Source organism: Pelmatolapia mariae, linkage group LG10_11 (assembly GCF_036321145.2).
Source record: "Pelmatolapia mariae isolate MD_Pm_ZW linkage group LG10_11, Pm_UMD_F_2, whole genome shotgun sequence".
NCBI classification, from domain to species: Eukaryota; Metazoa; Chordata; class Actinopteri; order Cichliformes; family Cichlidae; genus Pelmatolapia; species Pelmatolapia mariae.
In genome coordinates this window covers 37163602-37188819 of record NC_086236.1, presented here as the reverse complement: position 1 = coordinate 37188819, position 25218 = coordinate 37163602, and the positions used below count along the sequence as shown (strand labels likewise).

Sequence of the window (25218 nt, the reverse complement as noted above, 5' to 3'; positions counted from 1 at the left end):
GGAGGCCATCGTCGGGGTCATTCGTGATGAGCTAAGATACCAACGAGGCCTCCCTTGCGCAAGTAATCGATCGAACGCTGTTGCCTTGTTTTTCTTTCATGGGAATAAGTCCTGGATACAGCGGGGTCTGAGTTTAGACCCAACAGGTACACTTGTGTTTATTACAAGCATTAAATGTTAAATATTTGTGGCTAACTATTTTAGAAGCAGACACTTGTTTGGCTTCATGTTCGTTTCCATGGAGTCAAAATAGCTCAAGACTGACTGGACAAACACGCTGGAAGGATATCTGCAAGTCATTCGCCACGACCTCCACCATAGCGTTTGAGTCATGCATGCAAAGTGGCTTGCCCTCGCCAGCAGTAAGTCGGCAGTCGAGATGAAGCAGTAACGGCACATCGCACATCATTTGCTTGTGCGACTGGCCGTAGACGGGAATTAAACACCTCGCTCCCCTCCAGCATTGGCTCCTCTGCAACTCTCTCGTCTCTCTCCTGGTTTGGCTCAACCGGACTCTTTATTCAAAGTGTACAAAATTAGCAGAGAAACAGCCATTTATGAGAACAGAAGCAGACTGTCTGTGGAGGATACGATGGAGCTTAGAAGTGCTGTATGCCTGGCCTCTATCCTCAGCATGGTTACCATGATACCATGGTGATGACAAATAGGTGAGAAAAGCAATTCAAACCAGAGAAAAGAGATCATACACCAGAGTAAAATTAGCTCAGTTGGGAAAAAAGAAAAAAAAAAGCAGTGAGTGTATTTAAGGGCTAATATTCATGGAAAATATCATTCGTGTAATTCTACGTAGAAAGTTAGACCGATGGATCTGTTTGGAGCTTAAAAGTGTTCAAAGTGTGTGCTAATGACCTCGTTATAGTCCAGTGAAGAATCATTGCACATCGAGCACACGGTGGCCAACTCCACAAGTCCATCATAGTCTCCACACTGGACAGGCTTGTTGTCTTTGAGTCTGAAAGAACAACACACACACACACACACACACACACACACACACACACAAAACGTCACAGTTCGCTTCACTGCACACACGCCAATCTCACGAATACCCATGAATGGGGTTCAGCTGATGGAGAAACAGTGCTCGGACGGCAGTAAGGAGTGTATCTGGGTATGTGTGTGCTCATTGCATGACAACCATGGATCTCTTCCCAGTAGAGACTGCAACCGTTGCTAGCGAAGCTCCCACACAGTAACCCACACTCTGCTGTTATGAAACCATAGGTTCATCCAGAGTCAGAGCGATGTAGTCAGCAAACGGTAAAACAAACAGCATGTATATACACAATGAACCGCAACACCCTGCCCCTGTCTGCTGAATGCTTGTGCTCAGAGGCCACCTACCTTCACTGATGCACAGTTTACATCTCTGAGATTTCAAAAGTGTCACAGGCAACGTCAAAAAGGGTCAAAAATTCAGTTTGTCCAAGTTTGCATTAACAATAGTCGATCATTAAGGTGCTTAATGGGAGTAAAGTGCAACTGAGACTTATGGGTCATATATAATTAAAGCTACATGTGCTGTAACACAACCAACTGGGCCTGCTCGCTGTTTTTATGCTGTGGCACCAACTGAAGCAAAGCTACTCAAACTATTCCTGCAAACTGACGGTGCATCAAATCTCAGAGCACATCGATTTATTGCATTTATGTTTTATCTGGTTAAGAAGAAAGGAGGAGCTGGGAAAGGAGAGAGAGTGACGCTTTAACTTGTTTTTCATTCAGTGTAGAATCTGCTGCTAAAAAAAGTAAAAATCTGGAAAGCTTAACAGCAAACATTTTCCATGTAACGAGTTATTAAAGCACACAGGCAAAACAAGTAATAAATCCAGAACGGTGGTACTCACATTTGTCCCTCGGGGGCATACGTAGAACCAGTTATAGAGAACTCGTGCAGGGTGCAGCTGGAGTCCTCCACCTTGTCTAGGATGAACATCTGGAGAGTGAAAAAGACCAAAGCAAACAGAGGTGGGACCTTTAGCCAGTTACAACTGTGGCTGCTCCTCGTGTTGCAGCTGTCCACTGCTGTAAAAGATAATGACGGCTCAAACTGTGTGAATCTGCCCGATTTTGGAGCAGTAAAAAAAATATTATTTCATATTTTCAGTAGCTAATTGGATCCACCCACTGACGAGGTCCTGTGGACCAAGATAATTAGAAACCGGCTGGTGATTACTGTAAGAACGGAAAAGACGAAAACTGAGTGAACTAACTCAAACAGCTTACTAAAATAACGGACACGTGACTTAACGTGAATAACAAAAAAACACTGAAAGCACAAAGCAGTCACACTCCTGCTTTTTGCCCCTTTTTAAGGAAACTTTCAGCTGCATCACAATCAAGAAATGTAGCTGAACTGTAATTGGTCGGCTGTGGCTCAGGTGATCCCTGACTCATACTGAAGTTTGAGGTGAATGCATTGGAGGCAACCTGGGAACCGAGTACATACACGGACCTGGCGTGGACCATTGCAACGCTTTGATTCATTTCCTTTTCTGTTGCAGATTTGTTTCTTGTCTCATTCACAGTTGCTGAGCCGTTTGTGCTGATATGCTGTGTTTGGTTGTTCAGACTCTTTGGTCTCATATGTGCAGACATTGTTCCAGGAGCCTCGCGGTTTGTTCAGACGCACTGTCGTGTTCCTTCTACAGCGAGTCGGCTTCCAAACCCTTCCAACCAAGCCGTACTTGTTCAGGCTTTTTTCTGACTGCACTGTTGTAACCTTTAACATTTAACATGCTGAGGCCTGCAGAGTCTGTAGCTCTTGGGCTTTTTTTAAAATGCAGTTTCAGTGAGAACTGCGTGGTCTGAGCTTCAGGTGAATTTGCTGGGACGTCAACTCCCGGGAAGTTCGTTGCATTGTGTTAACACACACCTAAATGGTTCATGCCGGCAAACTGCCAGAGCTTCTCCTTTTATAGATGCACAGCTGCTGATCAACTAATCTAGTGCACTTGATTAGCAGCTGGCTGCTAACGACTGGGATATAACTGTAAATATTAGACTATAGTGTGAAAGTAGCCGGAACAGAGAAGCGTGCTGGTGAAGTAACTTAGTAATGGCATTTACAAAGTACATTAGGCTAAAATTAGCCACCATCAAGGCAAAGCAGAAATGTACTGAACATATTAAAGCAGTAAAAAGTAAATACTGGCTGTAAACAGGAAGTCTTTAAGGCTAAAACACAAACAAACAAGAAAAAAAGCCCAATTTGATAAACGAGGAGTTCTGTTTATCAAGTGTTGCTGTGATCCAGAAACATCACCCCCTACTGCATACCGGCGTCCGCACCATACTGGCACTCCTTCAATTTTTTTGTTTCTCTACACATGCAAGCAACACAGGAGTTGCAGTTGGCTTTATCGGTCACGGTTACGAAACACGCTGCAGTGAACTGATGGAAAAAAAGTCAAGTGAAAGTAGGAGACAGAGCTGCATTCCCAGAGCCCTTCAAGGATTTGTTGACTGCTTTGTTGGCAAGACTTCCCCCAGGAGGCGCAGTTCACGATGTACTGCTAATGCTAATGCATCAGTGAAAACAGAAGGGAAAGCAGGGGCCAGGATACGCCATCGCCCATATTCCAGTGACTCTGTCTGTCACAGAGTCACTCCTCATTTCAATGGGACACAGACATTAGGCAAACAGACTTTCATTGACCTCAAGTCGTTTAACAATATTCTGTGAAAACTTCTAAAGATAAAGACATGCATGGAAAACATGCACAGCTCAACTTAGTTTGAGACTGAAAAATGAACAAAGTACTTTTCTTCCCTCTCGATTCTCCTGTAACTGCGAGCGTGTACAAGTCGCTGACTTAAACCCACTGATTAGTCTCAAAGGAGCTCTTGATCAGCGGCAGACTTCACCTGAGAGGAGACCGCCGTTGTTTGCATAAAATTCAGTTTTTATACTTAAGTTATTATTCACTTAAAAACTCTCCGTGACAACAGAGTGGTACATTTACTCAGTGGCCCACAGACTTTACATGTAGCTCTTTGGTTCTGAAAAGTAACCCTGGTCAAAGCTGCCTTTAACCTTCTTTTAAACTCCTGGCCAGCAGGGGTCAGTCTGGGAAAGACTCCGAGAAACAGTCCTGGACTCATGTTTACCTTTGGACTTTGTCACTTTGGATTCAGATATCAGCATTAAAAGCTTCCTTTTTGTTGGCTTTTTCTGCCCCCTCCTGTGTTCTGCATCACTCTCCACTCAGTGACTGTGACTGTGTGCAGGGTGGCCTTTACCTTTATCATGTGATGGAGCATGCAGTGTCGGTTTCTCAGTCAAATCAGCTTGAACCAGTGAGCAAAACTGTAATTTTTATAAATTTTTTAATTGATTTTCTTGGATCCAGTCGACACTCCAGAAATTTTCTTCATTTATGTAAATGAGCAGTGATGTTTAAGAAAGCGGTGATGTTTTAGCAACACACACACACACACACACACACACACACAAGCCCGTTCAGCTATCTTAGTGAGGACCTTCATTGGTTCCCCTAGCCCCTTACTCTAACCATTAAAAATGAATGCGTAACCCTTTATTATGACTGGTTCAATCACAAATGAATTCCAACGAAGCTCATCAGAGTGGTTTGGGAACCAGGACGAGGGCTGCTGGGTTTAAAAGCTGCAGACAGCAGGCTGCAAGCTTCCAACTACAGTTTGTAAAGGGAACCTTTTTGCTTTGCCCTGCTGCATTTTTGCAGTGACTGTGAAGGACCTATTCATCTGGCCGCACTGTAACCTGATCCAACAGTTGTATTACAAATAACAGAGCTGTCCTGTTACAGCAGCTGAAACCTTTAGCCGGGTTTATACAACACTGTTGTTTAAAAAGTGGGACTTTTTTTAACTTGTTATTCCAAGATTTTCCATTTCATTTTGGGAGGTAATGCCCTTTAAACAGCACTGACCTTCTGTTCACTTCTTTATTTCACAAAGGTCAGCCGTCAGACTTTGTGTTCCTTTCTTCTGTAATAAATCAACAATGAGCACAGAGCGACACAATAACTTTCACAAAGCAGAGGCGAAGGAATAATATGAGGTTGCTCTTTCATCCGTGGTCAGTTTTCACTCACGATCTGATCCGCTGTGGTCTCCAAGGAAACACGGCACAGTGAGATCCACCACTATCAAAAGTTTTTTTTCCATACTCATTTCCTCTGAGCTTGCATGGGGGATGAATGGTGAGCAGCTGTTGATGTGCGTGGTGCATTTGTGAAAGGCTTTTTAGTGCGTGCCGGTCAGAGTGTGAGAGAGAGAGGAGGGAAAACAGAGGTATAACGTCAGGATGCAGAGGGGAATCCCTGGAAATCCTGCTGATATGGGGATACCCCCGAGGCCAGGGAGACACATGGCATTATCAGGGCCACTGGCTGGAGACCAGTACAGGAATAAGCACAGATGGATACGCCTGAGCAAACATCAGAGTATAAATGGTGATGCACAGAAAGCATTAAAAAACAGACTGAGGCAGTCTTGGTTCAGCATACAAACACCACGAAGGGGGGAAAGTGAAGCTAAATATGAAGCGGACCTATCACCAGGAAACACCGTGGTGCAAAAAAAACCAAAAAACCCCTGCAAAGCGGAAGCTTGATTCATCTTTGCGACAACGCAAATGTGTATGCTCCTTATCTCACGGCAGAGAGCTGAGAGCAGCAAGCCGGGGAGTATAGGTGGAAGCAGAAGGTCAATATTTACCATCGTCTGCCTCCCTCGCTCTTTTTCTGCCTGAGAGGATTTCAGGGTTGTGGTGAGATCACTCCTCCATGTCCCTGCTGCCAGAGGGAACTCCCTGCAGCTACGCATTAATCACTCAGACGCTCCACGCCGACGCGTGGAGAAAGGAGGGGCGAGCGTTCGTACGACAAGAACAGAGAGTCGGCTCTGAAGCCATTTTGAAGTAGAAATGAATTCACAGAGACACAGATTATACAGCAGCTACTGTTGCTTTTCCATTTCCTGCCTATAGGAGGTCATCCTGTTGGGATATTTATAGAGCAGCATTTCAGGAGTGCATCTTATTGATCGATAGCATCTCCAGCTATCATAAAGAGCCAAGCTCTTCTTGTCCCGACGTGGACCTCCATGGGTCCAACCTGACTATCGACCAGTATCTGTGGGTTCCCTTTATTTTGGTTCTTATTTGCCTGTTGCATTATTCTTAGGACACCATTAAGCTTTTTTCCCAAGATATATAAAAGTAACTGGTTAATTAGAGCATTTTTTGATCAATACTTTGAATTAATGCAGGGCAATCAATTCCTCTTTGGGAAACCAATAAGCGGCCAACAATATCTTGTCTAAACAAGGTTTTGATGCTGCCCTGCTCGACTAACGAAGGTCATCATTGTGGTGAGATGGGAGATCGTGAGGACAAGAGGTGTTAACTGAGATTAGGGTGTGCATGTGTGCAGAGCTCGAACCAGGAGCCAAGTCAAACAGCAGTGCTGGTATTTACTCTGTGCTTACAGCAAAGTCGGTTAGCAAGCGACACACACACACACGCTAACAGACAAAGGGAAGGGTGAGGCTGTGCACCATACAAGTACTTCTGAATTGTGAACAGTGGATAAAATCTTTCAGTGTTTATCACGTATACTGAAAGCTAGAGAAAGGTTCAGGGCATTGTGTTTGTTCAGGTGACATTCTGGAACCCTTCACTGCTCATGCGAGCGCTAACAGACCGCTCTGGGTGCTGCTAGGTCATGCCAGCCTGTGCTGCTCCCGCCAGCTGCTATCTCAAATCTGCCAAACGGAGGCAAACATTACGACACCACAGGGAGTTCTCAGCATTCTTTAAGTTCCACGTGCATGAAAAGAAAACCTCAGAGGGGGAAAAGAGAGACAAAAGATCAGGAATGCACAGACTGGCAGCAACAATCCCACAAAGTATTCACCTGGAAAACATTTTTTTTGAGAGGGAAGGCCCAGAGGTGCCGGGCACTATGATAGAAGGTGGAAATTAATTACTCTACCGTGCACTTTGGCTGAGTTTAAGAAATCTCAGTCAGAAGCAATATCGTCACAGAAGATTTTCATTTCCTTCTGCAGTATTCGACAGTTGGAGGCATGCCTCAGTGCTCAGCGTAAACCTGGGAAGCCTGAAGCAAGGGAGGACTGTTTGTCACTTACTCTGCACACAGACATCTGGTTGGTGGTGAGGGTGCCCGTCTTGTCAGAACAGATAACGGAGGTACAGCCCAGGGTCTCCACAGACGGCAGGCTCCGGACGATGGCGTTCTTCTTGGCCATGCGACGCGTGCCGAGGGCCAGGCAGGTTGTGATGACGGCCGGCAGGCCCTCGGGGATGGCGGCCACTGCCAGGGCCACGGCAATTTTAAAGTAATAGATGGCCCCTCGAACCCAGGAGCCCCCGTGGACCGGGTCTCCGAAGTGGCCGATGTTGATGACCCACACAGCCACGCAGATCAGGGAGATGACCTTTGAGAGCTGCTGGCCAAACTCGTCCAGCTTCTGCTGCAGCGGTGTCTTCTCTTGCTCCGTCGACGCCATCTGATTACGGATCTTCCCGATCTCTGTCGAGACACCCGTAGCAACGACGACACCTATGGCACGACCGGCAGCAATGTTTGTGCCCTGAGAGAAGGACAGAGGCATACGCACAGGGAAATCAGCACAAATCCGCCGTCATCTGGGAGAAAACAGACAAACTCTGTTACCAGCTCACAAACAGCAACATGGCCGATTACTACGAGTTTGGCCATGAGACAAGTGAAAGAATCTGCTATTACCGCATTTGACTACGTGACCAAATGTAAGGACTAATGTAGCTTTGTCTGTGACAACATGAGTTTTTGATTTGAAAGCTGAAGATAAGCATGAGTCGGGGGGTTCTTACAGAAAACAACATGTTCTTTTTGTCCTGGTTGACGGCTCGAGGGTCAGGAACAGGGTCGGTGTGTTTGATGACAGAGACAGACTCTCCTACAGAAAACAAATCGAGACGGTTGGAGGTGTAGCAGGTGATTATCAGACTGTGTTTCAAAGCAAACACAGTGAGGAGAAAAACATCAACGGAAATTTTTGGCAACCAGTTATTGGGAAGCCATGGAGAGGGGCTTCTGGTGAGATAGAATAAATACCTGTGAGAATGGACTGGTCCACGCGCAGGGTGGTGGACTTTATCGAGGTCACTCTGATGTCAGCGGGCACCTTGTCACCAACTAAAAGAAAAATATTAAGAGATTTAAAATCAAATGTAAAAAAGCAAGCAGCTCTGTTGGACTACATTTAGACAGCGACTTCCTGTGTTAGCACTTTTACATCACTCCATCAGGAGTGACAGATAACTGAAGTTAGGGGTGGCTGCAGCTCAGAGCGGGTCATCTGCTAATCAGACGACGACCGATTCACTGTTAATGTGTGTGACCGGTTTATAGAAAGCATTTAGGGGTTAAAAACGTGCCTGTATGACAGCGTGTGAAAGAGCACCTGTAGACAGCTCAATGATCATTTCTCTAACTATTTGAAAACCTTGATCTGCTCGTGTTCTCCTGAAAATTATTCACATTCTGCTCCCATCACAGAAAGACAGTTCAAGGGAGCCTTAATCCTCAGACGACTATAATCGATGCAGTATTAGTACTGTACAAATACACACATGTCAGTAAAGGGTGTTGGGGCGGCTGCAGCTCAGGAGGTCGAGCGGGTCACCTGCTAATCAGAAGGTTGGTGATTCGATCCGGTCTGCAGGACAAATATTAGCATCTTAGTGGAAAGATGCTAACCCCGAGGAGCTGGCATGTGTGAATGTTAGACAGGAAGCACTTATGTAGGAAAAAGTGCTGAATGAGCACGTTGCATAAAGCACTGAGTGCTCAGAGTGCAAAAGTGCCACATGAGCCCATTCATTTACCAGTTAAAGAGACAACAGGTAACAAGTTCTGCTCATTTCGTTGTTTTGCAGATGAACACTCAGTTACGTCCCTATTTAACGTCCGTGCTGAAACAATAAATCCTGAAGCATCGGTGGGTTTAGTCCAGGCTCGGGCTGCAGCCGCAGGTAAACAACAGCTCGATACAACCTTGATGGAGTCGCGTTGCCGTTTTAAAATGATTGATTATTTCCTTCTATGTTCTCTCTGTTCCTCTAACACAGCACTTCCTCAAACACAAACCACATGTGAACCCTGCGTTAAACGGTCAAATTAATTCCATCTTCTCCAACGGTCTCGAGTCTGCTTATTAAGCCTGCATATTAAACTCATAATTCATAGAAGGATCTAATGCCCCAAAACAAAATGGTTATTACTTCCTCTGTGTCAGAGCCTGACAATGAACATTTAATGGAAATATTTTCATAATAACAGAGCAGACTTGTGATTAATGGATCGTCTGATGCAGTCAGTGACAATGATCTCAGAGCACAGGAGTGGGAAGCTGCTCCAAATACTCCAGACAGATGTAATATTCTTCAGTTGTTTCCTTCCAGCAGGAGAGAAGAAGAGAAAGAGCTGCTCATTACTTTGTGTAATAAGTGACTCATTAATGCCAGCTCAGAGTGCTCAGCTATCACGACTTCTCAACGGTAACGGCACCAAAACAGAGGACTCCCCGTTCCTGCTTTTCCTCGCCAGGCAGCGGCTCTGCTGTTGTACGAGCACGCTTACACGTGAGAGCGGCCTCGCAGTGATACAATTCTGGAGCTTTTTTTCCATCATCTCTTCATGACATTTGTTCAGCGCTCTGACACTTGAGGTGATGGCCTTTGTCTCGATGGGACGGAGATACGTTTCTCCACCTCCGACACGGCTCAGAGAGAACACGAGTGGGAGAGCGTGTGTGTTGTTGTGTTTGTGTGGGAGATGGCTGGGGGCTACAGGTGGCCGAGGGCAGGAAAAGAGAGACTTTTCAAACGCCCACCCACAGACTCCTGCTCCCCTCACTGCCACAGCCTCCCACAGACACTTTCCATGTGCTAGAAGGGAAATGTAAATCCTAATACAGCTTTTATATATTATAAAAATCTGATATTTGTCTGGCTTTTATCGTTAGCCGTCTTAATAAATCCGAATCCAACACATGCAGCTCTGAGGCGGTGTTCACATTCTTGCATAACATCCTGGTGACATGCAGGATAACCGTGACTTGTTACTGGGAATGGCTCGTTGCAGGTTTCCTTTTCTTCGGGTTCTCTGTAAATCCTGGAGTTCCTGACAACCTGACCGCGGCAGTTAAGTCAAAAAAAGAGGAAAGTTCCAGTGGAGGCGCAAATCACAAATGTGCTGTAACCGTGGCTGGCACTGGCAGCAGGGAGCAAGAGGGCAGGCGGGCACCGGCGGTGGAAACCTGAGTAAATATATTTATGCTCTTTTCTGTCCTCAAAGGCACTTGTGGTCTACAGCGTCTTTTTCCAATACCTTCATACAGTTTACTTCAGCCCCTCGCATTAAGTTAGCATGGAATAACCGCTGGCTGATACAAAGTCCAGGAAAGCCTGAGAAAAATCACTGGGAGAACGGGATATAATATCCCGACATGCTTCCTTTGGAGCGATCCCCAACAAGCATCCTTTCTAAAGAGAGGAGCGTGCTGCCCTGCCTACCTCAGCTGCCTAGCAACAACATTATGTCAAAGAAAACAAAGCACTGAATGTATGAATGTGTATGTTTTACAAACCACTAGTTACACCCAGTTAACCAGTGCTCTGTTACTGTATTTGATACTTGAGACAAGTTACTGTAACCAGTGAACATTTTAAACCTTATATGGTTCTTAAACATATTATAAACACATAGAAGTGTTTACATCAGACACTTTATGTACGCGTCCATCTGTTTATCCAATCAGCTGACGTGCTTTGGGGCACATCTGTAACGAAACGCTCACCGTGTTTGTTTGCAGTTACTAAACAGTCAGCCTAAAAATAGTACAGATAACACAGAAGATTAAAACAAACTACAACAACAAAACAAGCCCCTCTGAGTCGCTGCGTGCCCCCCCGCCCCTCCTTTATGGGAGCTGCTGACACTCAGCAATAATATCAGAGGCTTTATTCAAACAGCAGATGGGAGTCACATCTCTCCCTGCTTCACGCTGTCATCAACAGGTGTCGTTAAAACCTCAAGCTCTTGTGAACTTGAGCACCGTGGAGATGAGTGGAACTGAGCGGGGGTTGTCATGGCGACACTGTTGGTGTTGACAGTGACGGTGATGGTAGTGGCGGTAGGCGGGAGCTGAGCGGAGTCATTTCGGTCCTTGCTACCTGTGTGGGCTTGCCTGCGTCTGGCTGCGAGGACGCTGGCTGCAACAAGCCCAAATTCCAAGCAACTGCTATGAGTTACAAAAACAGCACGCTAAATAAGTGCAACCAGTAAATAAGACGCGGCAAAGAAAGAGAACATTTGTTTAAAGAGAATGTGAACTGTAGTATGGCTGTGGGTGACAGTTAAGCAAACGGATGATTGATTTCGTCTCATTTTTACAACCTTGTGTTGAAATCCGAGGCTTCCCTGCCACCAGCGTGGCACGTATAATCTCTCTGCGCTTCTGAATGGAGGCTGCCAGCTCCCTCCTTTCCCACACGTCGCTCCGAGCCGCCTGAGACAAATCGCCAGTCATGCAAAGCTCAGGATTACCACCACCACCCCCCTCCGACCCAAAACGGTCACGTCGGTGGCAAAGCGGTCTCCTCCATCCTGCGTTTGCAGTTCAGCTCTGGCATACACAGATGTTTGGGAGCCAGAGCGACAATGCGGCTATTTTTAATCAGAGGCTGCCCACACATGGGCGAGTTTACAGCAGGGGAATATTGTGTGTGAGTAAGGAGCTGACAAACATCAGGCAGCCTCCAGGTGGTGAGACTGAGAGCATGGAAAGCAAAGGGGAAGTGGAAAGCTGTGGAAAATTCAACTGGGCCTTAAATATAAGGAGTGACCACAGCCACTTGCAAAGAACCGCACACATGCACACACAAACAGACACTGGACAGCAGCCCTGGCACCTCCACATCCAGAGAAAAGACTCTTATGTAATCTGCATTGAGTGTTTCCACGCTCACAAAGGTTGTGCGAGTGTGCGTCTGTGTGTGCAAATGTGTTAAGGAGAGCATAAAAGCAGCTAGGTGAGGCAGGCGAAGCATAAATTAGCCCGAGTGAGTGACAGTAAGAGTTTGGCCGGGTGCAGCCGCAGCTAACCTGCCACCTCCACTATATCTCCTGGGACGATGTCTCTGGCTTTGATCCTCTGGACCGCCTTGCGGTTCATGCGATACACCTTTCCCATCTCAGGTTCGTACTCCTTCAGAGCCTCAATGGCATTCTCGGCATTCCGTTCCTGTGAGATACGGAAAAGAAAAGAAAAAAGTTAATTCCAAGAACAATTTGATGTCCTTTTGATTTGATGTGATGTTCAGTGAGCAAACTCTGCTCATTGCAAAGATGGTATCTCCTAATGTGTTGGTGTTTTGCATGGGCTCTGTGGTTTGTTTATGTTGATGAACAGCCTGATCCCTCTGCAGTGTGCTATCTGGATGCTAACACGTGTCACTATGGTGTCAGTTTGATTAGAGCACAAACACAGAGATATATATATATATAAATAAAAGTAAGTGAATCCTGCAACAGCTGCATGTTTATCAACTACTACTAGCCTTTGTTAGCCTGTGTGTGTGAAGACCAAATCGAATGAACACTCTGAAAAGAGACACAGGATGAAGAGCACATCTCACCTGCCAGACCCCAATAACAGCATTGGCGATGAGGATAAGAAGAATAACAATCGGCTCTACGAAGGCGGTGGTTGTCTCCTCTCCTTCTTCAAACAGAGCCAACACCTATATGAACATACAGTACAAATTAGCTTAGCCAACATAATAAACTAGCACTCTATAAAACCTATGTTAGCTCGCGTACATTTTCAGAAGAAGCTCGGTGCGACGAAATCATAAAATCAGGACAAATAAAACTAAGCAGTATTTGAACAAAGCAGCTGTCGCCGTTTGAGTGGGCGTGTGCTATCCCGTCTTTAAGTCTGACGTCATTCGCCGTTTCCAGGTCCAAACTCCGCTGCAGGTCCATAAGTCAAGCGATCACTGCGGCATCACTGAGAGTCAAAAACTATCTAAATTCTTTCATCTTTAATAAAATGATCAGCGTTGCTGCTTTACCAGGTGTAACAATTAAGTTTAACATCTAGGCATCCATGAAAACAGAATTTATTACATTTAACGGAGTTAGAAGTTAGCTCGCTAGCTTCCACCTAAACATGATATAGCATCTTCTGACAGAGATTTCTGAAAAATTCAAACGTACAGCTCTGCTATCACTTCCAACATAAATGAAGACAGAAAACTAAACAGCAGTGATGTTTGTAAGGTTACTGAAGTTGGGCTAGCTGGTATATAATGATGTGCTACGTGATCGCTAGCGACACAGCTATGTTAGCATAGCATAAACAGTGAAGCTGGAGGATGAACGCTAACTTTTTTCCACTCGATAAAAGTTAACGTGAGGGTTCCCGATGGTTAGGGACAAATGCAATCGCATGGCAGGATGCTGTAAACGGACCAAACTTCAGTCAGGAGAACAACTGATATAATCCATCCACAATACGAGGTTAGTCATTCATATACTGCTGCATGGGCTGGGCTGGAGTTACATCGTAAGGGTTTAAAAACTGAGCTTTAAAATGAATAGCAGTAATAAAAACCGAGAGAGGCCGACAGTGATAGGTTAGTTTGTGTAGCCTTTAGCATCTTTTGGTTTCAGGTTCCTTGGACAGTCCTACAAGATAAACTCACGCTCACTGCAAGTTTACATTCACACGAGATTCCTAACTTGGAAATTCAATCTCATGTATTTGAAATAGACCAAACCACCGCTCAAAATATTTATCCGCTACTTTGAGTTTCACATTTAGCTATTTAGCTTAAAAGTTTAGCTAGTTAATCATCTTCTACTGGCTTATTACTTTAATCAGCTATCAACTAGCTCACTTTATCCAGTTATTTGAGCTAAAAATTGTTTCAATCCTTCACTTATTTTGTGCCATGGCAATCCTTTTTATTAACAGTTTGAACATTCATTTTGGCTAATAAGTACACAGCTACAGAGCCAGTCTGACGTGTAAATGATCAGTTTTGACCCCTCAGCCAATAAAGGACCTCGCCGGGCAGGCAGGTCTGCGACGTGAACACTTAAGTTTGTGGTAACTCAGCCACCGGTATTTTTATGTCATTTCATTTGGACTTAGCATCCGTTAGTTTCCAGAGTGGATTTTCTTGTTTCAGTTTAGCTTTAGTTTGGTTTTTAATAATTTCAGTGTTTGAGTCTTTTTCATTACTATGATGTATGAAGGGCAGATGTCGGAGGCAGTATTTAGGAAAATCATTGCAGGCATGACTACGATACTTTTTTGAAAGCAGTTGAAAATCTTGTAGACTCAATAAACATGCCCATCAAAGCCACATCAAACTCGCTGCAATAAAACCTTTTATGAAAGTTAATGATACTAAAAGTAAGGATATTTCCTCTGTATTTTTATTTTATGTGACTGCAGTAATATTCTGACCTCCAGTGTATCTGAAGTCAGGAAAGGAGAGGGCCGCTCACCGCTTGTACTATTAACAACTGAGGCACTGAAAGGAGAGAGGCTGGGAAATGGCCCGAGGGTTCAAGCCTGTTTCTCTGCAGTTAGAAGCTGCAAACATTTCACACTGCAAATGACTGCAACAGCGAGGTACAGCACAGTGCAACGAAATCACGGGAAAAGCTAATATTTCTCACACCAGGCAGAAAAAGCTGTCTTCTTTACTTTTTTTAAACAATATCTGTGTGGATTCATGATTGTAATTACTCTCATATGCATTTCTCAGAAGACTGTGCTCTTCATTTCAGTCTGCAGGTTTTGCAAGTCCAAGATTAAATCAAATGAAGAGTAAGCTGTGCACACCGAGTAATGGCAAAAACATGTAGCTGCCTTGCCCAGAGCATAATTATGATAGTATGACAAGCAAGGGCGATAAAAACAATCTCAATAAATATAGTATGAGATCACTGTGTAATTTCAATGATTAGGATTACAAAGAATAAACTGGATGAAGTCAAAGCTGTGTTTTTTTAACCTAGTGTTGTATTCACAGCATATCTGCGACTGAACTGGGTTTATGAAAACATACAGTTTGCTCATTTACCTGTGTGACATTTTACAAATGCCTACCAACGTCACACGACGTCCAGTCCACAGCTCCCTGATAAATGCAGACTTAGAACATGGTTTATATCTTTGTCTCAAACTGTGAAATTTTCATTATTATCATTCAAACAGCTGAAACTATAAAATGATAAAGACTCTTAAACAGGCTGCCCTTCACATCAGTGGTCACGGGAAACAATTATCCACTAATAAACATATATTTAACTTTATAGAAACTTTGAAAAAAAACAAAACTCATCATTTAGTACCACTCAGTCTCTATTAGTCTTTAAAGACACGTCTGTGTGCTTCAGGCAGCTTAAGCATGAAAAACATCCCTGCACTCTGATATTTATGATCGTTTTTTACCAGATATAGTTTATTGTGGCAAAAGCACAGTCACCCAACAGCTGAGCCGTAGATTTTTGCCTAAAGCTGTCTTTACACATGCACTGTATGTCCAGTTTGTTTCTAGACAGTACTACATCTTGCCTTTATGGTTCATTATAAAATAATAACACAATAAGATACCCCAGTGGAACAGAGAATGGTTTTCACATTATTTTATCAATGGTGAGAGTAGAAACTAAAATGACTGCAGCAGAGAGCAGCACAGACAGAGCAGTGGGTAAAGTGGATCTATTTTTCGATTATCTGATGGGACTTATCAAAGACAGAGGACAATTTTCTCTGCAGAGTATTAAGAGCCAGAGTGTACGTCACGGCAGCCTGAGCTCGGTCGATAGCTCATCATTCCCCATCGTGTGGGACGGTAAATCTCCCTCCTGTCTGAGCGGAGAGTGGAGGGCAACGATGTCAGTCCTCCGAGTATGGATGGCTCAAAAGACACGTAACCAGGACGCGTTCAGAGAGCGGACCGAGTACCCAACGCCCACCTTCACGGCGAGCAGGAGTTCAAAAGCTGGAGATTTCTTTGGCTTTTTGAACTTATTGAGGGATTCTGGTGGAAATTTCACTGCATGCATTTGGCAGTCTGAGACAAAATTAAGCTCAGTTTCACTGATGGGTTTGGAAATTTATGCTCCATCACCAACATCAACATACAGCTCGCGTTCCTCAGATCCCACACACACAGCGACGTGCCACAGACAGCCTATTCTATTTTTTTTGCCTCCAGAGTTTCAGAAAAGCCTTATTCATAAATCATATTGATCAGAAAGGATAATTCATGGAACGTCGTGTAGTGTGGCCTTCTGTGTGTCACCTCGTTTCTTTATATTGTGCTTCCAATGAGCCAGACTTTGTTTGAGCAACGTTTCTACAGATTGTCTGAGGGTCGTTCATAGTTTTCCTTTGTCTGCCTTTCCGCTCATTTTCAGTCCAGTCAGGAATAAAGTAATTTCCTCGGCATGCTGTGCAGTGTGCTGGGTGAGTGCAAGACAAAAGAAGAGGTGGCAGGGAGGGCTGTGCCGTATCGTACCGTCCACGATAGAAAAATGTCATATCACTATATTATTGCGATATCATCAACAGAATGCGTTTACGTTCCAAGACGAGCCCGGGCGTGTCTGAGAGAGCCGCAGGAGCCGTGTGGAACCTGGTGATGCGTGACCCACACGTCGCTAGCTGCTCTCCACATGACAGGAAGAGCAAACGGTGGATGGAAAGCACTGAAGTGGTTGCATAGTGGAAAAGCAGGGCTTCAGGCAGCTGGTTAAAAAGCTCAGCCCAGACGGAGAAAACATTTTCAGCTTTGTTGTGTGACAGTACTGCGCAGCTCCTGAGGAGTTACAGGGTTCAGTTACTTTAGCAGATATCTGCTGCTTTTACTTTAAATTTGCCCCCACCTGCCTTTGTGCTGACTGGCACTGTGACATAATGCTGAGTCACTACTATTACACTACCATGGTGCTGCTGGCACCTCATTTCAATACACACACACTGCAAAACAGGAAGTGTGTCATCACTGACACAATGAAGCTCACTGGAAAAGAAAGATGGGAATGACCTTCGCTCACTTCCACTTACAAATGCTGATGTCTGCAAGCATCAAACAATACTTTCTTAACTTCGACAGAAATATCGTGATCGCACAATTGATGTATCCTAATATCAGGCTACATCTCTCTGCCTAAAATCCATCAGATGAACAGTATGTGAAAGTCACGTCCTTGAGAAATGGATAAACAGGAAAAAATGCATCTGGCCCTTCAGTTGATCCATCTACTGTTCACTGAAGCCTCATCGGGAACGGCATCAGTGGAAGGGTGGCTGTCAAGAAGCATTTTATAAGGAAGGGAAAAGGTAGAAAAGGCTGAGGTATGCCAAGTTACACAAGAACTGAGCTGAGGATCAGTGGCAACGTCTGATGGAGCGACGGATCCAAGTTTACATTTTTTTGGCTGAAATCATCGTCAATGGGAGAGTTCAAGGGAGCGCTCCGACAGTGAGAGTCGATATCTACATGGTGGAGGCTGCGTCAGGATTTGGGGCAGCAGTGGTGTTGGATCCAGATGCAGTTTTCATTTTTCATCTTGACAGAGAAAAGAAGAAAAAGCAGCCGAGATCCAAAGAAGAGCCTTCAAGAGACCCAGAGAACTGTTCCTGAAGACTAAAAGTACAAGAACACTTCAAGAGAGTTCAGGCTGTTAAGAATAAAGACGCACACACCAAATATTGACTTTCCAGCTGTTCCATGCCTGTTTGCACAGTTCAATAAACTGCTGCACCCATTCTCCAAGCACAATCTAAAGAAATGAGGCTTTTGCACAGTCTGTAACTGTAAGCTGGTGCATAACTAACTGTTTGTGAATTCAGTTCCTCATTTATTTGCTGTACATTAATAGCATATTTTATAAAATGTCCCAACTTGCCCAGTTTCCCACTGGTGCGTCATTGAAAGGAACCAGGGAGTCTAATACTGTCAATTTGAATATATTGAAATTAGCAGACAAATAAGTCCCAGATTAGGGCTCAAGTTCAGTCCACCGAGAATCAGCCACACCCTGGTTGTAGTGGAAACATTCAAAACAGCAACAAAACAGCAAAATAGCTGTGAAAGATGAGTTCTAATAAAGTAAGCTCTCTGGACTGGATTACTTTGGATTTCAAGTTAAATCAGGTCACAAGGAAACTTTAGTTACTGAGCTGACACCACTCCAGGCAACGATGACACTGTAAAGTGTTCGGATAGTGCAGCAGTGGAACAGGTTCCACTATAAACAATCTGCTAAAAGTAAGGAAAGCCTGATTTGCATGAGGAAATTTAAGCCATGCTTCAAAGTCATGGCACCAAAGCCCACGCCTGCACTCCGGGTTTGTCACTAACAGAAAAACAGTAAAAGATAGATTGGGTCGTTTTTTTGTGCCGTTTTCCTACTTTCAGAAATAGCTAGAGCAATTCCATCCCAAGTCACCAGTGCTGTGCTGTAATAGATGGAAAAAGTTATTATGCAGTGAGGATTGCACCACTCCGCCCCTCTCTGACCTTCACCTCCCTCAAACTGCAACCGGGGTCACAGTCTGAGGGAAAGGGAGCTTTGATTGAGAGTTTTGTTTCCAGTTTGGCACAAGCAAGGAGACTGCACTGAACGCATATCAACACTGGGTGGAAAAGCCTGCGACAGACAAGTTTCCACACAAACTGGGTAACCAGAATCCTAGCAGGGGAATAACAGTGCAGTCTATTAGGTGGTGACTTCCTGGACATTGTCCAGTTAGGGTCTCAAATCCCAGAGGGGTACATCTGAAAATTAGCAGGGTGGTACTTACAAAGGAGACGCAGGCAGCCAGCAGCAGGATCCTCACCAAGAGGTCTTCAAACTGCTCCACCACCAACTCCCACAGGGACTTGCCTGAAATGTTTAAATACACATTACACACCTCGATGCATCACACTTGATTTAACATTGAAGGCTCTCGCTGTAAAGAAGTGTGTCCTGGAAAGACGTGTTGACATTAGCTCTCTAATACTGATAAAACAAGACCAATGCTGTATTTACAGTGTTGTGTGTCCATGGGTGGGTAGCTGCTATAGTGGACACTGCCAAGATTACCCCTCAGTCAACAACAAGAAAGAAAGAAAAGATCCAGGCTCAGGATACTTCATTAAGCACAAAGAGAGGAGGATCACAGCTCATTGCAAAAATCAATATTTACCTTCTTCAGCTGGGAGCTCTGCGGATGTCACGCGGTGCAGGTTGTAGAAGAGTCGAATCGGCAGGACCGAGGCGGAGGAGAAAGACAAAAAGAGAGCAGTTAATACATTTGATTACCTCAGTGTGACTTTAAGGTGCACGGACACGCATAAATTGCTCTGTTGAATTGTTCCGCTCTGTTACGATGATTAAACGCTCCGCGCAGGGACAGCAACGCCGTTGTTTTTCCAAGCCGAGGACTACAGGATGCAATCACACGTCTACTGTTGTGAATGACCAGCAAGTCCAATTCTAGGATTAGCCACTCATGGAAGTGCAGCTCAGGATGTTTTGCACGGCGAACCACAGACCACCAATCACCTTTGACTGCTCGTGGTGATGTAACGGCTAACCAGACTCAGTCTCGCCACCTCACAGATGTTTCATGACGAGCGTTTCTTCACTAAGACTGAAAAGCCAAGTTATAAAACTTCAGTTGATATTTTTTTGGAAAACCCATACCCACCGCCTGTTGCATTAATCAGATATTTCTAAAGGCCCGGTCGACCTCTGACTGACCTCATTATGAACTTTAAAGAAGTCACTGCTGATTGCAAACAGGTTATTCAGCAAGCTGACAGTTGTATATGGGAGACACTTTTTTTGGTCAAAACTAAACTAAATTTTTTTAACTAACTTTGTTCTAAATTAAACGTCCAACCTCCAACCTTCCATGCTGTTTCTGAGAGCGGCAGCAAAGGTGAAATGAATAAAAGAGCTCCCGATGCTTTTGTAAGTTAGATTAGACAGAGTGATTGGATAGATTAGTTATAATTGCAATGAGCCACTTCAGTTTAGAAATAAGATTAGCTTTATAATAAAGGTAATCAGTGTTAGTTTATCAAGGCAACAGGTTGCTCTCAGCATTGGTGCACATTCTGTTTACTGCACCAAACCCTTTTGTTCATCCAAAAGCTAATATCCCACAAAAACAATCACCAAAATTTCAGCATGTTGCTCCGTTCTGTAACATTTTCTTGTCATTTTCAGGCTTAATCGAGCATTTCAAAGGAGAAATTGTTTGTTTTTTGGCATTCCGACATCCCCCTACGTACATGAGTCAGCAGCAAGAGTAGGAAACACATCAGTCATGTTCTAAAATTGCTCCAGTTGACAAGCACTGTTGATCAGTGTCACCACAATGAGACAAAAGCATAGTCACTGTGTTTGTCGGGCCCATATCGGGTCCAGTGCAAAGTTACGGCTGAACAGGTCGGACGTAACAAACGACCTGAGGATGGATCACTGGACGCGTTTGCTTCGGCGGGATTAGTTATGAATTCGTTCCAGGAAAGTGTGCATGTTTTCTTACCGACTCTAAGAGAATCAAAAAAATATTTTTCTTTAATCCACTCCTTTTAAGTGAAGCTTTTTCTGCATACAAAGTAAGTAAAAGCTTGAATTACAGCCCTCATTACAGAATGACTGTGGAAAAGCAGCTATACTTAGAAGGCAGTGGGCTGCAGCTCTCAATAATAGCAGCATTCTCCTTTAAGCAGTGGAAACCCCGTGTTTCTCTGCATGCTCTGACCACACTGTGCAACACGTGTGTCTAATGTGTAGAGAGGAACTGGAAAGAGGCAGGGCCGTGACACGAGGCCTCAGCACTCCTTCCACTCGCTGGCGCAGAGAGAAATAAACTGTGTTTTTAGGTGGAGAAGAGATGCTAAAAGCAACCGGGGAGCGTGCCAAATTAGATGAAAAGGCTGCTTTATTTACTTTAATAAAACTACACACAGGCCACCACTTTAATGTGCACTTGATAAGGTTTGATAAGGTCAAACCTGCAGCTGATCTGTTAGCATTTCTGTATTAGAAAACAACCATCTTGCGGGGGTTGACCCTCACACTGTGGTCAGCTCTCTCTGCTCCACAAAACACCCTCCTCAGACTGTGTATTAATAGCTGATGAGTCACTGTGAATAGCTTTTCTAACCTGCCATCTGAAGGGTTTTCTGAGTGCACTCTGCCAGCAGCAGCAGAAATGTGGAGAAGTGGGTTCTGCTGTTTTCCATGCTCCACCAGTGTGACATAAGCCTCTTTCCCCATAACTGTGCCTCCCCGGTTGTATAATGTTTTTATGGCAGACAGGCTGGCTGTGACCCGACTGCATGAGACAAAGACGGGCTGACTGAAAAGACGAGACAGACACGAGGGTGGGGGATAAAGCGAGGAAAAGAGATGGAGGTGTTGAACGGGGTTCCCCGGCTTCCCTCTGCCAAGGATTCCCTCCCAGTCATCCGGGCTCTGTCAACGCGAGGCTTGCCCAGGCACATTCCTGAATACTGACTTCACCTCTCTCTCTCCTCATGTCCCCACAGCACCTCCCCCTCCCTTCTCCCAGCCCAGACAATGAATAAAAGAGGCTGTTTACACAGAACAGAAAAACTGAGCAGTGCCTAGAAGAAGGGAGACACTTCCTGGAGACAGTTGCCAACAACAGCAACAGTGAGATGCTCTCTGTGTTCAGAGCATCAGGAAGCAAAGCAGGAAACAGTCCATCTTTCTGCGCTGCAAACAATCTGCCGATAAAGGATCTCACAGTCCGAGCTGCCCCCCCCTCCCTTTTGCTCTGAGCCCATTAACAAATTACAGGCCAGATCATTAAAACCCCCAGTAAACATCACATCTGAGTCTTGTTAAGCAGTGTTAACAAGCCAGAATCCAGGCTGACTTGTGAAAACTACAAACACAACAAAGTTTTCAGCAGTTACCATGGTGACTTGGCTCATGAAGACTCCTTGAAAACAAGTGCGTTACAAGGTAATGTGCAAGTGTCTGTCAAAATTGACCAAGAATAACTATTATGCAATCAGTGGGACCTTGATGTAGCATGCTATTGACTGCAGGCATCAAACCCCCACACATTCTCATGTAGATAAGCTCACTGCTGGCCTGCTACTAAAACACCATTAGCATGCAGACAAGCAGACACACCTCCGAGCACACAGCTTACCGTCACCCATCGATTGAGGAGGAGCACGGGGGTGAAGGAGTATGGAGGCAGTGTGGTGAGGCGTGTACTGCTCGGGGCACTAGCTGAAGGATTCGGCTCCATCCACTAACCCTGAATGCAAAACAGGTCTATAAATAGCATGATGGTAACCCCTAATGATAGCTTCCTATATCCACTAAATGTGTTGTCCCACTGGAAAAGGTCTGAATGCATTAACCATATCAAATGTGAATGATAAATGTACTTCATTCTCCACCCTAACATCATTATCTCCGCTGCACAGAGAACACTGCAAGTGACTGCAGAACAGACATCCGTAGTGTGATAATGTCAAAGTTTCTCTCATTTACATAAATATCGACAGAGGGCTTCCCTATTCTGAGGAGCTCATATCGAACTACGTCACGTGGGTGAGTATCAGCGACCATCTTTAGGAATCCCACTGACCTCTGCCAGGCAACCCTAAAGATCTGCTACCACAGGAACAAGAGCAGTGATGCTAAAGTTACTACAAGAACATCAAGTCCTCACATACGGCCGATATTCAGTCATTTAAGCCCCAGAAATCGTTCATAGTGGATTAAAGTTGCTCCGCTTAAACAAAAGAAGATTAAGTCAACACAGCCAAGCTAACTGTGGTGCTTTGAGCTAAACGCCAATGAGAACACGAGGATTCTAGTTTAGCATGCTATTTAGCAGCACGTAACAAAGCTGAGGGAAGCAGCTGTTTAATCACAAACAGTGAAAGTAGCCGTAGAGTGTTGGAACTGCAGAAATGGTGACCGTGTAGTTAGAGGAAAAGTCTGATGACTTCTGAAGTGACAACAACTCAGTTTGAGAGAAGCATATAAATGTTCACCAAACTGGTGACCCATCCAAAATGTGGCTTTTTCCCCAAAATACAAATTCCCACACAAAGAAAAAGCTAGAGGAGAGGGATTCCTGCTACTGGAACTGGCAACATCTTGTCAAATTTTGAGCCAACTCAAACTGGCTCAATGTCACATATATTTGATTCAGTTATTTGAAACAGTATTGGACCAATTTCTGACACAAGTATTGAATCCTGTAGCCTGCAGTCATTCAAACATCAGCGGAAGCACAGCTCAGTTTCTGTAAAGTTTTTATTGCGGGCAAAAATTCTGCTGTTCTCTGAAATATTTCAGGAAAAATCCTGAAATATAAAGTTATAATAAGTCAAGATTTCTTGAGCAACAAAGGACAAAATTCTCAGTTTTCCCTAACAGCAGAATAAGAACAGCATTAACGTTTTCCCAGTTCACATTATACAAACTTTGTCAAAATAAGTTGGAACAATGGTTTCATTTGGTGGAAGGAAAATTATATTAACATGCACAGTGGGGACAAAAAGGACGTAGGATGAAAGAGCGAGATGTTCTGCTCAATACAATTTGGCATTAGCTGCGATGATATCGATTAACTGATAGAGTCGTAATTCTTCTCCTGCTGAGCCCACAGAGGAGAAATACCATCAGCTGTCAAAGCTGAAAGGAGATTGGCTCTTTTGTGCAGCTTCTCTCTGAAAGTCTGCGTCGTTAGAGAGACTGAATTTAGTTTCAAAGTGGAGATTTTCCTCTTTTCGAGCCAGTTACGACATGAGATTCAGGGTAACGGCCGCTGCAGCTGTCCATTGGCTGCACTGTATCTGACGTCATCAAAGCTGTGGTCAGGGAAAAAGAGAGCGAGTTTTTTCCCTTTGGTTGTTGCACAAGATAGAGCATGCTGAAATCAAACTGTAGCATCATTCTCACGTTCTAAATGCACGCATGCAAGTGTCCTGCTTATTTTACTGTATCGATCATTTGCACGCCATGCTCGACTGAGCCACGAAAGAGTGAAAGTGCTGATGAAGACCAGAGATACGACATCTATATTTAGGCCTTAATGTAAAGAACACTGCTCTCTAACTGTTCACACACCACGTACACTGTATACTGCTCTTTCTACATCAGATACAAGTTTAAATAAGCATCCAATAAAGTGCTTTTCCCCACATATTGCCACTCAGTATCATCAGCTCTGCTGTCAAATTATAGAGGAAAAGGAAGAGGGCCTGTCAACAGAGCAGGACATGCTTGAGGTGATTAGCAAAGAGCCCATATCTTGTCAGGGCTCAGAGTTTCCTCTTTAAGGTCACAGCTGTGCAAAGAACCATTTTTCGAACATCTCAACAGGCTCGCAGGCTGGCATCTGGCCACCGGCAGCCAAACGAAGACGCTGTGGAAAATAGTCAGCAATCCCCAAACGGACAGACTGAAATATCTGTGTATTTATAGAGTTTCTTCTAGGTTTGGAAACCAGAGCGCCACTTCTGTCCAATCATGTGCCTGATAGATTACAACTTCACTGATGTGAACCCTGAAGCAATGGAGGCCACTGAAACTAGTTGAGCGACTTCTATAGGCTGTGTGAATGCTTCTGATAGGGCGCTTGTGCATTGTAAAAGGCCGTTCTCAGCCATGTCTGTGAGACTGCCATCACACCCACCTGCTAACAGTTCATAATCACAGGGACACGGTTGTTCTCGACGTCTGAAACGAACCCCAAACAACTGCTATAAATGCACTATTCTCTTCGAACAACGTGTGGTTATTTTGCCAAAATTCTCTATAGTTTTAACCAACGTATTCAAAAAGGGCCAAAAACAGCAAAGACGTGCTCCTACAAGCAGGTCTGTCTGTGAAGCCAACACTTTAAACGGGTCTGTGTTTCCCTTTCCTTCGTACAGCTCCATTGTGTTTGGATTACATGAAGAAAAACAGCTGAGTGGGCCACACTCTGTCACTGCTCCAGCTGAGCGCTGGAGGTCATTTTCAGATAGTTCCACACATGCAAGCTGAGCATGGTTATGGTGACATTTTTATTATATACAATATGTAGACAGAGATGTAATTGGATAAGTGA

At 44.5% G+C, this 25218-nt stretch overlaps 1 protein-coding gene across 2 annotated transcripts in view; it reads right to left on the bottom strand.

Moving 5' to 3' along the window:
* atp2a3 (ATPase sarcoplasmic/endoplasmic reticulum Ca2+ transporting 3) overlaps positions 1 to 25218 on the bottom strand; it is a 40364-nt gene that overhangs the window by 10813 nt on the left and 4333 nt on the right. For both annotated transcript variants that reach the window (XM_063485981.1, XM_063485980.1), the window contains exons 2-10: positions 19300 to 19317; positions 18913 to 18995; positions 12716 to 12820; positions 12183 to 12321; positions 8130 to 8210; positions 7886 to 7971; positions 7159 to 7623; positions 1869 to 1957; positions 871 to 973 (exon numbers count right to left, since the gene is read on the bottom strand). In XM_063485981.1, coding sequence (XP_063342051.1) covers positions 871 to 973; positions 1869 to 1957; positions 7159 to 7623; positions 7886 to 7971; positions 8130 to 8210; positions 12183 to 12321; positions 12716 to 12820; positions 18913 to 18995; positions 19300 to 19317 — 1169 coding nt within the window. The remainder of the gene's footprint in view (positions 1 to 870; positions 974 to 1868; positions 1958 to 7158; positions 7624 to 7885; positions 7972 to 8129; positions 8211 to 12182; positions 12322 to 12715; positions 12821 to 18912; positions 18996 to 19299; positions 19318 to 25218) is intronic.